General features: G+C 35.7%; 1 protein-coding gene across 1 annotated transcript in view; it reads right to left on the bottom strand.

The window, feature by feature from the left end:
• LOC123514889 overlaps positions 1 to 15,942 on the bottom strand; it is a 564,015-nt gene that overhangs the window by 505,944 nt on the left and 42,129 nt on the right. The window contains exons 4-5 of the mRNA XM_045273148.1: positions 14,969 to 15,103; positions 3,650 to 3,713 (exon numbers count right to left, since the gene is read on the bottom strand). Coding sequence (XP_045129083.1) covers positions 3,650 to 3,713; positions 14,969 to 15,103 — 199 coding nt within the window. The remainder of the gene's footprint in view (positions 1 to 3,649; positions 3,714 to 14,968; positions 15,104 to 15,942) is intronic.

Here is a 15,942-nt window from a genome sequence, read left to right as displayed (position 1 = left end):
GTTCCAATGACAAACTGTGTAAAAATGAAAGGGTGAAAACTGAACCATGAAAAAATTAGGCTTTCCTGTACATGCATGTGAAACAAATAAGTGCGTACTCAGTATAGTACAAAAGCAAAATAACCAATCAAATCATAAAGCAGAATCAATGTAGTAAAAAACAAATATTGTAGAAGTGAAATATTGTATAAAGGTGAATCGTTTAACGGTGAATAGTATATCAGGAAGACCTGTAGATACACTGCTGGTCAAAGCATAAGGTGCAAAAGGGACCACAACTTCCACTCTGACCAAATTTCATTCATCCCTTCTTAATTCTTAAACATACGGTGGGATTCGCTGTATGTTGCTATGTGACAACTCTGCAGCTCTAGTAGTCAAAGTAGATGATATGTTTCCTTAGTCAACATTCGCCTGTGGCACGTGTCATTGAATTTTAATTTTCTTTCACCCCCCCCTCCGCCCCTTTTTGTGGATACATGAGCTTATCATTGTGCCCTGTTGCTACCTATTATGGGACCTAGGAAACTAATCAGTAACGCCCAAATCTCAGTCGTTTGTGCCTTAGTGAGGGAGAATAAGTCAAATAAAAAAATTACTGCAAACACTGGCATAGCTCTCAGAACTATTCAACGTTGGACCAAAACTTATCGTGAGGGAGGAAGAGACACTTCACCATCACCTTACAAGCCTGAAGGGCGTAAGGGCAGTGTGAGCTAGGTAACTCTGAACATTATTTGAAGACAGCTTGAGGCCAACTCTCGCATACACAGCAAGGAACTTAAGGCCAGGAAGCCTCTTTGCTGGCTAGGGTGATTGAAAGGACTGTGCGAAGATATGTGACAGGCGACATGTGATACTGGAGTTGCCGCGCAGTTTCAAAACCTTGCTTCACATATGGTCACCGTAACAGTAGGCTTGCATTTTGAGTCTCAGCATAGGGTACTTTGGTCAGATGAGACAAGCTTTCAGGTTACAGACAACCAGAGAAACCGTATGTACTGCAGACCCGGTAGTAACTGTTACGATTCACACTATACAACACACATTAAAACCCAGATTCTTTGATGGTGTGAGGTTGTTTTTCTTACTATGGTCTTGGAAAATTAGTGTTTTTGCCAGAATGTTCGTATGAACCAATATAACTACTTTGAGCTAATTCTAGATGAGTTAGATGAGCGTATGGAAAAGTGCAATGCTGATACCTTCATGCAAGATGGTGCCCCGTGCCATACGGCAAAGTTAATTATTGACTGGTTTGATTTCTGCAATGTCAGTCTTTTAAAACCTTGGCCTGCAAATTCGTCAGACCTTAACCCTATTGAAAATCTCTGGGCGTACATAAAACTGAAGCTAAATGAGAGAGATACCTCCTCCCTCCCACACCTTCAAGCCACTATTCAGGACATATGGGACAATATTGACGCTTTGTATCTCCACTATCTGGATGATTCACTTCCCAAGAGACTCAAAAAACGTCAAGAAGGCACGAGGGCACCTTATCAATTATTTTCTGTGTCATTAATCTCCTTCACAGGATGTCATAGGTACCATGCCTTCTGCTCTGACCAGCAGTGTACAATTCTAAAACACAAAAAAATGAGCTTCATATACAAAAACAATTGGCCAATATTTGCAAACACCCTTTAAATGGATACGCCCTTACTACCTTTAAAAGTCAAGTGAGCGGTGTAGTAAGTATGCAGCTATTTAAATTCATGTTCCTGTATGTTGCTACATAGAGGTACAGTTCAAATCTGCTCAAATTTCAATTTTTAATACTTTCATATATTTCAACTATATCAAACTGAGCAATATTGAATATATTTCTCACATGTTTAAGGGGGAAATTCAAATTCGGTGGATTTGGTAAAAAAATTCTTGAAAATATGATATTTAACATCTGACATCGTCACTAATCCCAAGCTGTGGCAAGTGTTTGCCAGGCACAAGATGCGTTTCTCACCTAGTTATGGCAGTTTAAAGGGCCAGACCTTTAAATGGCTGAGCTCCTGCCATGCCCCCCCTTTATCTCTTAGACTTTGATTTTTTTTTTTTTTTTTTTTCAAATTTGTCTTCTGATGAAGCAGTACAATAGTTTGGAGGAGCTTGTGACTTGGAGGGAAACCCAGTAGCATTGCCACATTCACCGCCCAGTCCCCCGAGCCCATAGTGCTCCACCAACTTGTTGTGCCTTTAACCCCCCCCCTCCCACTGAAACTGACAATGCCATGTGTGCTAAAGGAAAGATAAAGAGTGAAACAAGTCACCAGAGAGCCTTGAAAAAGGTGGAGGACTGAGGAGACATGTGAATCAGCTGCTTCGTCTTTCTCCAATCTCCACATAAAAAAACAACACGTCTGGAGTAAGCTACAGGCATAGCCTATTACCACAAGAGGAGAGGCTGGCCTACCAAATGAGTGATGATGCTTCTCTGGTAGTAATATCATTGGAAAGGTTAGGTTATGTTAGGTTAGGTCAATCTTATGAAGTGTGAGTGTAGAAACAGTTACCTCAGAAATAACGAGTAGTAACTTCAAAATAGGTTCTACCTTGCCACAATGAGGTGGGTTGGCTCCAATAACACCCATAGAACGTTATTTTCATAATGGATATAGATATATCCATTATATGTTATAAAGTCATATTGATATGTTATAAAGTCATATTAATCAAATAAAAATGTGACCAGGAGCCAGAAGCCTACCAGACAAGAGAGAACTCACTTTCTGTAGATACTTTTTATATGCTATCCACGGCCTCATACTATCAAAACAACAATTACCAACCTCCAAGATGATGTCAAAGGATTATGTGAGTAAATATTTGAATTTGGTGCATATTGAAGTGAGTTATATGGGCGTATTGATGATGTTCACAGAAAATTGCGTTTTTTCAAACTTTCTCTTTTTGTGCATATATTGTTGAATAACTTTTTCAGTAATTGACCAATTTTAAAAATTCTTGCAGCAAAATGATCATCAACCTCATCTTTACAAATTTGACCATGGTCATGATAAAATTCCTTCAATTAAATTCAAAGCAGATTTTTAAACTAAAAATATCAAATAAAAAAAGTATTATTTTGTAGTGTGCTAAAATTGTTATAACTTAGTTTATATGTACGACAATAGTCACATTTGTTGGTTGTTATGTCTATTACCTCTGATCAAGAGGATATTACCATACTACTATTAATTATGATTCTATTTCGTGATTTTGATAATCTTTTTTTCATCGCCAAAAAATTACTTTTGCACAAAAACTACCTGAGGTATCTTTATCATATTTCCAGTGTAATAGCAATACATATCAATACACATTGTATGTAAATATTATTCAATTAGATGAAAAAAACAAGGATAGGAGAGCCAAAAAACTTGTGCTGCATCACGAGAACCAAATTTCCCCCTTAAGTAAATAAGCCTCACCTAACATTCTTCATTCATCTCTGTTGACTGTTCATCTATTCCAAGCTGCACTAGAAAACTAATGTCATCAGTACTTCATTTTTCAAATGTAAAAATTCTAATAGGAAAAATATGTTATACATCAAAATCCAGGAGTTGATTTTCTAAATGTAAGGAATAATCCATTGTAACATACTAATATAAAGATATATGATTACAATAAAAAAATTAATGCATACCTAGCTTCACTCCTCCATCCATGGTTAGGAGAACATTACCCGCTTTCAAGTCTCGGTGTATTACCTGAAGATGGAGAAAAAATAGGTTAAAGCAAAATTAAAATGAATTTAATATAATGTTATATAAGAGATCTGAATTATTTTATTGTACAATTAAGATGTAGTCAATTCAATCATGCACTTTCACTCTCCTTTCTTCTTTCTCTAAAAAACAAAGTCCAAGAGAGAGAGACCATAGTAGTAAAATTATTGTTCAAATCAATCATGCAGTTTCACTCTCCTTTCCTCTTCTTTCTCTAAAAACAATAGTGTCCAAGAGAGAGACCATAGTAGTACAATTATTAACCAAGAGCTTCTGAGTATAATGCAACTCCAGGACTGATATCAGAAAAAATCATACTATGACATCCAAGAATGAAACCATTTTGTAGCAACAGTATAACTTACAATTTTTAGTGTGTTTTTCCATTGTGAAGTCAATGACAGACTTTCAAGCAACAATCATCAGAAACACATAATAAAACCAAGTTGGCATGCATAAATAAACAAATGTGGAGAAAGAGCAAGTGTTAGGCCGAAGGTTCGACCTTCTGAGGGCGACAGGGTGGCTTGGCCCTCTGTCGGGAAGAGCAGAGTGGGGAAGAGGGAGCAGGCGAGCCAGACTGGGAAAGATAGTAGTCAGGATGGGCAGAGATGGCAGGTTGCGAGGGGAAGGAAAGTGGAGGCAGTTAGGGAGGATAGGACTAAACCTGTTGAGTGTGAAAATAGGTTTGGTTTGTTGGAGGGGGAGGGGGAGAGTAAGAGTGGAGTGAATGAGGTGGTTGTGGTGAGTGAAAGGAGAGAGAAGGGGGTAGAGGAGAGGAGGAGGGGGTTGTGCCTAGCACACCTCTGGTGTGTGTGGTGGGTGACTCTCAGGTTAGGTATTTAGATAGCACTTTCTGTGGAAAAGACAGGGATAGGAGGACGAACATGTGTATGTCTGGTGCAGGTGTGAAGGCAGTGAGTGAGGAGGTGCAGAAGAGAGTTGGGGGATGGAGAGGAGGGTGTAGTAGTTTTGCACGTAGGTGGGAACGATGTCAGAGCAGGTGGGTCGGAGGAGTTAGTGGCAAGATTTCGGGAAATGTTAGGCAAGATAAGGGAGAGTGGTAGGAGGTGTGTAGTGTCAGGAATCTTGCCTCGTGTGTATGTTAGCAGGAATGGTTGTCTAGAGCCATTGGTGTGAATGATCGGGTAAAAGGGATGTGTAAGGATGTGGGTGTCAGCTTTGTGGATGTATGGGATAGGTTCTATGGGCGAAGGGATTTGTATGCTAGGGATGGTGTGCATCTGAGTAGGAAGGGTGTGGATGTGCTGAGTGGATGTCTGGAGGGGAGTTGGGATGGAGTGTAGGGGTGAGGTAGCAAATGCATTCCAGAAGAAAGATGTTAGACATAAATTAGATAGGATAAACAGAGATAGTGAAAAGATTAGGAAAGATTTCCAGGTGCAAATAGGAGAGAATAAGATTAGGATTCCAAATAAGGAGACAGCATCTAGGAAGGTAGCAGGACTTAAATGTTTTTATGTAAATGCCAGGAGTCTTAGGAACAAGAAGGACGAGTTATCTAGTTATATAGTTGAGGAGGACTTAGATGTTGTATGTGTCACAGAGGCATGGGTAAATGAGGAAAAGTTTAGGAAAATAGGAAAGAATATGAAGTAGATGGATACATTATGTATTTACACCAGAGAATTGGTAGGATAGGTGGAGGAGTAGTTATTTATGTAAAAAATCCTTCATTTCCAGTCAGGTTAATGGTATTAAGGTAGATAACAGAGTAGAGTCCTTATGGCTGGATGTTAGAGTAAACAAAAGTAAGGTTATTAGAGTAGGAGCTTTTATAGACCACCTAACCAGTCAGCAGATGTAGACAACCTTATGGTAGATGAGATAAATAGGGGTGTACTAGTCAGACAATTATCTTAGGGATTTTAATCTTAAGTCAGTAAACTGGGAGAGGATGGTAGGAGATGCTAGTGAAAATAAGTTTATGGAAAGTTTTCAGGATAACTATTTAGTGCAGATGGTAGATAAACCTACTAGGGGGAGGAAGGTTTTAGACATAGTACTAACAAATATTGAGCATTGTTTAAAGGAAGTTGAGGTAGGAGAGACTTTAGCAAACAGTGACCATCATATAATTAGATTTATCATTAATTCCAGTAGGGATAATATAGTGAATAAGACTAGAGTCCCAAACTATCAGAAAGGCAATTATGGTAGGTTACGTCAGTTATTAGGAGAGGTAAACTGGGAAGATAGTTTTGGAAATAAAACTGCACAGGAGATGTGGGATATTTTTAAGGTTGTAGTAAAGGGTATAGTGATGCAGTGTATCCCTTACAAAGATATAAGGCAGAGAAACAGGAAGCCATTATGGTGGACTCACGAGATAGGTAGACAGATCAGAGAGAAGAAGAGGGCATACAGAGAGTTGCAGAAAAGTGGGGAAGATGTAGATTTGATTAGGTACAGACAGGTCAGGGATGATTTGAGTAAGGTTATAAAAAAAGTAAAAGGCAGGCAGAGATAAAACTAGCTAGAGCTGGGAGTAAAGATCCCAAAAATTATATAGTTATTACAAGGTCAGTGATAAAAGAAATAAGGATAGGATTGGACCACTCAGAAAAGATGGTGTAGTAGTGGATCAAAATGAAGACATAGTAGAATTATTGAATGAACAATTTTCTTCAGTATTTACTAGGAAAGAATAGGAAATCCTGTTACAAACAGTGCGACGAGTAGTTTAAGAGCTTTAGAAAATATTGATATAAAACCGGGAATTATTAGGAAATTTATTCTTGAACTAGACGATAGGAAAGCTAGTGGTCCTGATGAGCTACATGCCAGAGTACTTAGGGAGGGTGTAGACAGTATTTCTGAAGCACTTAAGTTAATCTTTGAAAGATCACTTAGGTTTGCTGAGATACCTCAGGACTGGAAGTTAGCTAATGTTACACCAATATTTAAAAAAGGTAGGAAGGATGATGCGAATAATTATAGACCGATCAGTTTAACTAGTATAGTATGTAAGATACTAGAGAAAATCATTAAGGGTAGTATTTGGGAGCATTTAAATGAGAATAGATTAATTAGAGATACCCAACATGGCTTTAGATCAGGGAGGTCCTGTCTTACAAATTTGCTCGATATCTTAGAATATATTACCAAGGAGTTAGATGATGGAAATAGCATAGATGTTATATATCTAGATTTTAGCAAGGCGTTTGATAAGGTACCGCATAGGAGGCTAGTGTACAAATTGAGACTACATGGGATAGGGGTAGGTTAGTTGATTGGATTAGTGAATGGCTTTCTGATAGGAAACAGAGAGTAGTATTAAATGGGGCAATGTCTGAGTGGAAGGAAGTGGTTAGTGGGGTACCCCAAGGATCAGTGCTAGGACCTCTTCTTTTCTTGGTGTACATTAACGATTTAGATATAGGAATTAGTAGCAAAGTATCAAAGTTTGCAGATGATACTAAGATAGCATGTGCAGTACAGGGTGAAAAGGACAATTACAGAATACAACGAGACCTGGACAGGCTGATAGCATGGGCAGACAGGTGGCAGATGGAGTTTAATTCTAAAAGTGTCAGGTTATGCATTTAGGTAAAGACAACACAAACTTTAACTATGAGATGGAGGGATGTTGGCTAGAGGCAGTAGAGGAGGAAAGGATTTAGGAGTAGTGATAGACAGGACTATGAAATTTTCAAAGCAATGTTTAGAAGCAAGAAATAGGGCAAATAGGATCCTGGGTTTTATAAATAGAAATGTTAGTTATAAAAGTAAGGAAGTGGTGCGTAGCTTATATAATTCCTATGTTAGGCCCCATTTAGAGTATTGCATACAGGCCTGGTCACCCCATTATAGGCAGGATATCAACATGTTAGAAGCAGTTCAGAGAAGAGCAACTAGGATGATACCAGCATTAAAGCGCCTGGAGTATAGAGATAGATTAAAGGAATTAAACATGTTTTCATTTGAGAGGAGATGTATAAGAGGGATATGATAGAGTTATTTAAAATGTTCTCAGATACAAACTACATAGATGTGAGATCTTTCTTTACCTTAGAGGAGGAAGTAGGACTAGAAATCATGGCAGGAAGATTAGAAAGCAAGGCTGCAGGTTAGATATAAGAAAATATTTCTTTAGTCATAGGGTGGTAGACTTCTGGAATGCATTGCCAGAGAGGGTTGTAAATAGCACTAGTTTGACAATGTTTAAAAACAGATTAGATAAACACTTAAATTTATTAGATTTTATAATTATGTATAGCACTGCATGATAGTTTTTATAAGAAATTTACTATAGTTAAACAAGACATGATCCCCATGTATGGGGATCACAGATTGTAGAGGAATTCGCTGCAGGACTTAGCCTTGTTAATGGGCCAAATATTTAAAATTAGTAAATAATGTATTGTGTACTTGTAAGTGTATCTTTAAGTACTGATGACGAGGTCGCTGTGCGACTGATACAGGATAACCTAGATGGGCCCTGGTGGCCCTTTGTTATCCTATTATTTAAGTTATGTTATGTTATGTTATGTTAAGAAAACAGATACCTAATACTTTCCCCCCTACCTTTCCCTACTGTATTCAAACACTAGGTAGCGCACCCTGATAATGTGAAAACTAATAATACTGGAGGTTTTATTCTGTTTAAGAAGATAGTGATTTACTTTGTCAATCATACAACAAATAAAAAATATAATTACCATCCACTCCAATGAGACTATTACATATGGACAGTAGCATTTTTCACAAATTATGACATCAGTGAAATCAGTGAAATATTAAAATTTATAATGCATATCAATGAAAAGTCATTGAAAACAAAATATGATAAATGCAAAAAATTTGTAATGTTCTTAAGTATTATTACTAATTACCATTTGTGATCAAATGTACAAGTACAGTGAAGAAAGGGGATGTAGCCTACTAAAATATCCTCAACACACTCATCAAATCTTCCTCCACCCCACCTAAGAACTTAATTACAGTGATAATTAATCAAATGGATTTGTAACAAGAAAAAGCTCTTATTGCACTTGTTATGTATGAACAACTTTTGCTTCATATATGAGCCACTTTATAATGATATTCACTAATAATGTTAAAAATAGAGCAAAAGTGCATACACCTAGGTTCTCTCTCCTACAAAGGGAGGCACAGTCAAGACAAAGCACATATCTTTCACATTCACACTCACTTGCACCAGTGTACTCCTGCCCTCACTTTACAGAGATCAGTCATATAGTTTCAGATATCGTATTAACATTGAAGTTTGTTTCAGATGAACTCTTAAAATTGTGCTTAACCTCCTGAGTAGTGATTTGAGTTAGTCTTACGATTTCAGCCAAGTCTACAGATGGCAGATGGCCATCTGCCAAGGACCCCAAGCCCACCTACTCAAGATTTATCACCCCAGTAAGGATGTTCTACCTGAGTGAATCTGAATTGTTTGATATAATAGAGTACACTTCAGGAAAGTTGTTTATGACACCTCTCTAATACAAGAGTTAACTAGTACTCTCAATTATTCATCCCTTTCTCTGGTAAACTCTGGAACTACTCACCTGTTTCTGTATTTTCATCACCCTATGACTTGAACTCATTTAACCTATAAAAGATCAACAACATATACATATGTGAAATCTGTGGTTACTATATGTGTTCACTCACGTCTATATACATTTGTCCTTTTATTGTTTCCTACGCATTTGAAATTCCTTACAGCTACATGATCCTTTTTTTCTTCTTCCTATGCACTCATTTACTTAGGAACCATGGTCAGACAAAAAAAATTTGGCAAAGTAATATAAAAAAGAAGCGCAAAATGCTAGCAGAACGCGAGAAATGTTACCATGTACCTTAAGCTAGCTCGTAACTTGAATTTGGGCTCTCAAGTCAAAAGAAAAAATGGACCAAATCTCAGCTCATACCTTGGATAACTCATAAGTTCTTAAGTCAAGATTTGACAGTAAATATTTTTCCCAAGCTGTGAATGGAAATGTATCACTTTGATTCTTGGATTTTTTTCTTCTCTGAGCTCATGATATCAGGCTGGAAATGCAGAATTTTATTTTTGTTTATAATTTCCAAAGCTTTCACTTCCATCATTACACAGTCTTTCCACAAACATAATTTTTTTTTTTAAATAAGTATTACAAATAAAGTGGTACTTTAATTTACAAGTTTAAATTGTTTGTGACTGAACTTGTAACTGGCTTTGCTTGTACAATAGTACCTTGAAATACGAGTTTAATTCGTTCTGTGACAGAGCTCATACCTCAAAAGGTTTGTATCTCGAAACAATTTTTCCCATTGAAATGCCATTAATCCATTCCAGCCTCTCCAAAAAGAGCATCCCTATTCTTTTTTTCCACATTTTCAGGTATGGAAAGGTATTCATAAATAAAAATTATTGCACAGAAATATATTAAAACATAACAAAAAGATGATTCAAATAAACAAACTACTCTTATAAAGTATATCTGTCTTGGAGGGTGCATTCCATGGGATGTTACCCTACCGCATTCCCAACCCTCCCCTGGGACTGTCGATCACATGGAGTGTACAAATATAGCCACCCACAGAAGACTGGGGGCTCTAATATTCACATAAGAGCTCGATGACAATTCTGTAAAAATTATTCATTGAATACTTAACCCTTATACCCGTCATAACAGGAGGAAACAGTTTCAAGATACGTAGATAAAAAAAAATGGGTAACAAATGTTAGAAAGTTTCCTTGAGTCCTTTTAGTGTTGAATCAAATTATCTTAACAAACACTGAGACATTTATATATCATTAGAAAGCTTAGGAGTTGTTCTTTGCTGTGGTATAATCATTACTGAACAATCAAAACATATATGCACGAAAAAAATCAAACAATGGTAAAAAAAAAATTTTGAGCAAGATAAATTTAAAAGTAATTCTTTTATTTCCCTCATTTTTTTGTAAAAACACATCAACAAAGTTTATGAATCACATATCAATTAAAAATAAGTTTTCCTTTGATATATTGCATTCATTATGGAAAATAAAGCAGGAAAGTAAGCAAAATGTAATATAATGAAAATTCAACTTCTTGTGGTCAGAAACAAGCGTCATCACATCCTCCTCATCTGACTCCATCAAGCCAGCACCACACACTCTTATATAAATAAGCCAATAAGTTTTCCTTTGATATACTGCATTCATTATGGAAAATAATCAGGGAAGTAAGCAAATTGTAATACAAAAATTCAACTTCTTCGCAGTCAGAAACAAGCATCAACACATCCTCCTCAGCCGACTCCATCAAGCCAGAATTCTGCACTCTTATCTAAACCAATAACAAGATAAAAATAATAATTCCAATATTGTCATGCATCATAATATGTTTCTGAACTGCATACTTATCCATGGAAATACATGTAATTCTATATCTCACCAAGAAATACACAAAAAATTTTAAAATACAGCACACTGACATTAGCGCTCTCACCATCCTCATGCTTGGCGCCCTCACGCCTACACAAACATACCCTTGTAAAAGCTGATACATGACTGGTTAAGTGTCCACTATCTTGAAAACAAAAGGCCAGTGACAGGCCTTGATATATGACAGAAAGCCTCAAACATAAACAAACTGTGAGGCATAGAAGGAGCGCAGTATTTGAAAAGCGCCACAATCATGCTCGACGGGGCCAAATGTAAGAGCCACGATTGTGTCTCACGGGCTATATAAGGGTTAAGTTTTAAGTAGAGAGAGAGAGAGAGAGAGAGAGAGAGAGAGAGAGAGAGAGAGAGAGAGAGAGAGAGAGAGAGAGAGAGAGAGAGAGAGAGAGAGAGAGAGAGAGAGAGAGAGAGAGAGAGAGAGAGAGAATAGAGGCTACACCGCCATAGCTGGCGTAGAGGTTTGTTTACATCTCTCTCCCCCTCCATGATAAGTGTCAGTGGAGGAGGTAGGCAGAGATGGGTGAAATTTGTTTTGCCTTTTCAATTACATACACATGCATACTTTATCAATGCATGAAAACACATGAAATAATAGCAAAAGTTTATTTAGTATTCTTGCCTTAGAACACATGTTTTCAGCTAATGGAGGAGGAGGAGGAGGAGGAGGAGGAGGAGGAGGAGGAGCAGGAGCAGGAGGAGGAGGAGGAGGAGGAGGAGGAGGTGGTGGTGGTGGTGGTGGTGGTGGTGGTGGTGGTGGTGGTGGTACCATTCACACGTTACATTAAACATAAATTAAAACTGCAGTTTCTTTAAACAATAAAAAAAGGTGAGTAAATAGTGTGAAAGTGATAAAAGAACAATCACAGTGCATGAGATTCACGGGAAACACATAGATACAAGCTCAACTGAGGCTGGACCGATGTGCCAAAGCTGCCAACAACAGAGGCAACATCCCCAAGCATGACTTGTATCTCAAAATAAAAAAATATTACCAAATTGCAGCTCATATCTCAAAAAACTCATATCTCAGGCAGCTTGTATCTCAAGTTACCACTGTATCTCAAGTCAGTTTTCCCCATTGAAATTAATTGAAAATCCATAAATTCTTTCCAGTCCTGCCCAAACTAAACTTTTTTTCTTTACAATTATAATTTTTTTTCTAATGTAAAAGGAAATCCAACCAAGGGCAACAAAAACTGCTAAACAAAAATACCCACTTAGATTCAAGTCCCTGAGCAGGTATGAAATAAATATTTTAAAATCTCTCTCTTAATCTGTTAGAGGTCACCACTGATTTACTACCCTAAAGCTGTGCTTACACCAAGCAAATTGAACTAATTTAATTCATGAAGAATCATTCAACTTAAATCATTCTGAATTAGCATAGTTCCAACCGACCAAGTCTGATCAACGTTCATTCAGTGCCAAGGCAACCTTCGAGGAGTATTGATGTATTGGCTGTTTTCTATTGTATCCACTGAATTAAAGCATGAAATCATAGAAAAACATGATTGCAGTGTGAAGTGAAAAAAAAAAAAAATAATCAAGTTCAACGATTAAGCAAGAATTCATGAAGAATGAAAGTGACCGAGAATACTACAAAACAAAACAAATTGCTCACATCTCCTTCACCTGATGCCTACCTCCTCCATCCTCCAACACCACTAGCATCTTCCATTAGGTCAAATCATCTGATCTCCAAAACAAATATACTTGATAAAACCAGTTTAATTATTTACATACTCTTTTGTTATGTTTTATCATATTTATATACAATAATTGTTATATATAAATACCTTTTCTTACCCAAAAAAAAATGTTAAAAAGACATTTTCTTTAGCTTGGAACATATCAATTGCATTTTAATTAATTTCAATGCGGACAATTCATTTGAGTTATGAGCAAATTGAGATACAAGCTCCATCAAGGAATGAATTAAACTCATAAAGGTGCATTGTTCTTGAAACTAATTTTTTTCTCATTTTACAGAATAAACAAAAAAAAAATATATAAAAAATGCAACCTGAGAAGACTAACTATGATAAAGCACAACACTCTATGAGCTAAACAACAGCTTTCTTATAACTTAGAATATCACTTTGATATCAGTCATCCAGAAAAATCTTAATACACTCAACCCTTGTTTTTCTGGATTAAATGGTGTAAGCACTGGTCTGGATAATGAAAAAGTCCAGATAATAGAAATGGGTCCTTCGTTTGCCAAATATGGTAGTTTATCTCAGACTTTTTAAGAACTGCAAAATTTAGTTTATTTTAGTTTCCCTGAAAAACTAAACCTAAACAAAATTAATTAATCTAAGTTAATCTATCACTAAAACTAACCTAACAGTACCATATATTCTGGCTTATAAATCAATTTGGCACATAAGTCAACCTTTATAATTTGACCCAAAAATGTTGTAATGTCAATTAACCTTGCAGATAGATAAGTTGATTCCCCTTAACTATTACTTAGCCAGGTCCAATGTAAATAAGTTTTATCTACAATAATATAAATAAAACAATTCAAACATAAAAACACCACCAACTTTGAGCATTTCAACATAAACAAGCTATCTTTTCTGTACTCACCTGTTTCATGACTATATCAGACAAATATTTGCTTTTAAAACTCTAATGGCAAGTGTCCAGTCACTTTCAGTACTGCTACTCATGGGGAGTGCACATACTCCCAAAAGGAATATGTTCATGGGTGTTGTAAATATTTCATTTCATAGGCAACGGACTCAGGGAGTCCAGATAGAACTCCTGGCTCAGGGAGATGGCCTCTTCCTCCACCATGATGTACAGGAGACTGATACTCTCAGTAAATAGGAACAACATACCTACACAAATACCATAGTGTATTATTATAAAATACTTTATTGATACAAAAGATAAAAACATAATCATTTTGGAACAAAGCAATCATGGTTGACTGCTAAGTGCTGCCACTTAATGACAAGCATTCCGTTTGAACAGCTGTTTAGGCAGAAAATTTTATTAAATATCATTTATGTTTTTATTTAGGTATTGTGTTATTAGTATGTTTTTATTTAGGTAATGTGTTATTAAATAGTATTTGTATTAATAAAATATTTCATAGTAATAAACTACAGTATTTGTGTAGATACATTGTTGCTCCTACTTACTACACTCCCTTGCACAGCATGGCAAAGGAAGAAGCCATCTCCCTGAGCCTGGAGTCCTATCAGGAGCTTGGCAGTATCTAATACAGCATCTTTTCCACTCCTTGGCACACCTTTACCACTTTTACTTAATGATGCATCCACACAATATTTGGCAGGATATCATACCAGGTTGTCTTCTGATTTACTAACGTGCGACACAGTTTGCTTAGCCACACCATACTCCTCACAAACATTCACTACTCTAGTTCCTTTCTCTAATTTTCATATTAATTCCAGCTTTTATGTCACAGCTAAGAGGAACCCTCATTTACACTTAACACTTTTGGGAGACATATCTAAGCATTATAAAGTAATGAAAAATGCCCAAACTTGCTCACTGATACCGGACAATACAGTGTTAACTAGCATAGGCCCGACTTATTTACAACCACCCGCCGCAGCTGTGCTACCATCTATTGGCCATTTCTTGAACCATGCAGGGTGTATATTGTTTGAATTCTTCTGTTGGCAATTTAGACTCAAATTATCAAATGATTATCAGGATATTGTTTGGATTAACCAAAAACCAGATAAACGAGGTTCGGATAAACAAGGGTCAAGTGTATACACTGAGAAATATACAAAAAGTAAATATTCTCTTCTTAAAACAATAGACAAAATCTTTTAATACATACCTTGTGTTCATGAATATAAGCAAGAGCTTCAACAAGATATTTACAAACATAAGCAATCTGAGGTTCAGTGAGTGGCCGATAAAGCTCTGCCATTACAGAATCCATAGCCCCTCCATCACAGTATTCCAGGTACATCTGCAAATATTTGTTACATTAGTGAAGAAACTCATGTTACATTCACAGTTAATGTCCAGGATATTATAACCATGGATGTCTAAATATAACCAGGTAAGTATATGATACACCAGATCAGCCTTAAGTATTACAAATTACATTCACACATAAAATACATATATATATATATATATATATATATATATATATATATATATATATATATATATATATATATATATATATATATATATATATATATATATATATATATATATATATATATATATATATATATATATATATATATATATATATATATATATATATATATATATATATATATATATATATATATATATATATATATATATATATATATATATATATATATATATATATATATATATATATATATATATATATATATATATATATATATATATATATATATATATATATATATATATATATATATATAATATATATAATATATAATATAAATATATATAATATATATAATATATAATATATAATATATATATATATATATATATATATATATATATATATATATATATATATATATATATATATATATATATATATATATATACATACACAGTAATACTTCGCTTAACGAACGCTCGTCTAACGAATTTCCAGTTTAACGTACTATATAAAGTTAGACCAAAAAGTCCGCATAACGTACAACCACATCGGTTTTGGTGAATTTTCTGGGTTTGAATTTGCCAGGTGAAAGACCGAACGCGGTAGCTTCACTGTGATTGGCTGGCTCCCCGCCTCTGTCTCTAGCGCTCCTGGAGCTGGATCCAAGATTCTTTAACAACGTCAGAGCA

The sequence above is a fragment of the Portunus trituberculatus genome, chromosome 38 (assembly GCF_017591435.1).
Source record: "Portunus trituberculatus isolate SZX2019 chromosome 38, ASM1759143v1, whole genome shotgun sequence".
NCBI lineage: Eukaryota > Metazoa > Arthropoda > Malacostraca > Decapoda > Portunidae > Portunus > Portunus trituberculatus.
The sequence above is the reverse complement of the archived record's forward strand: the minus strand, read 5'-3'. Positions and strand labels throughout refer to the sequence as shown.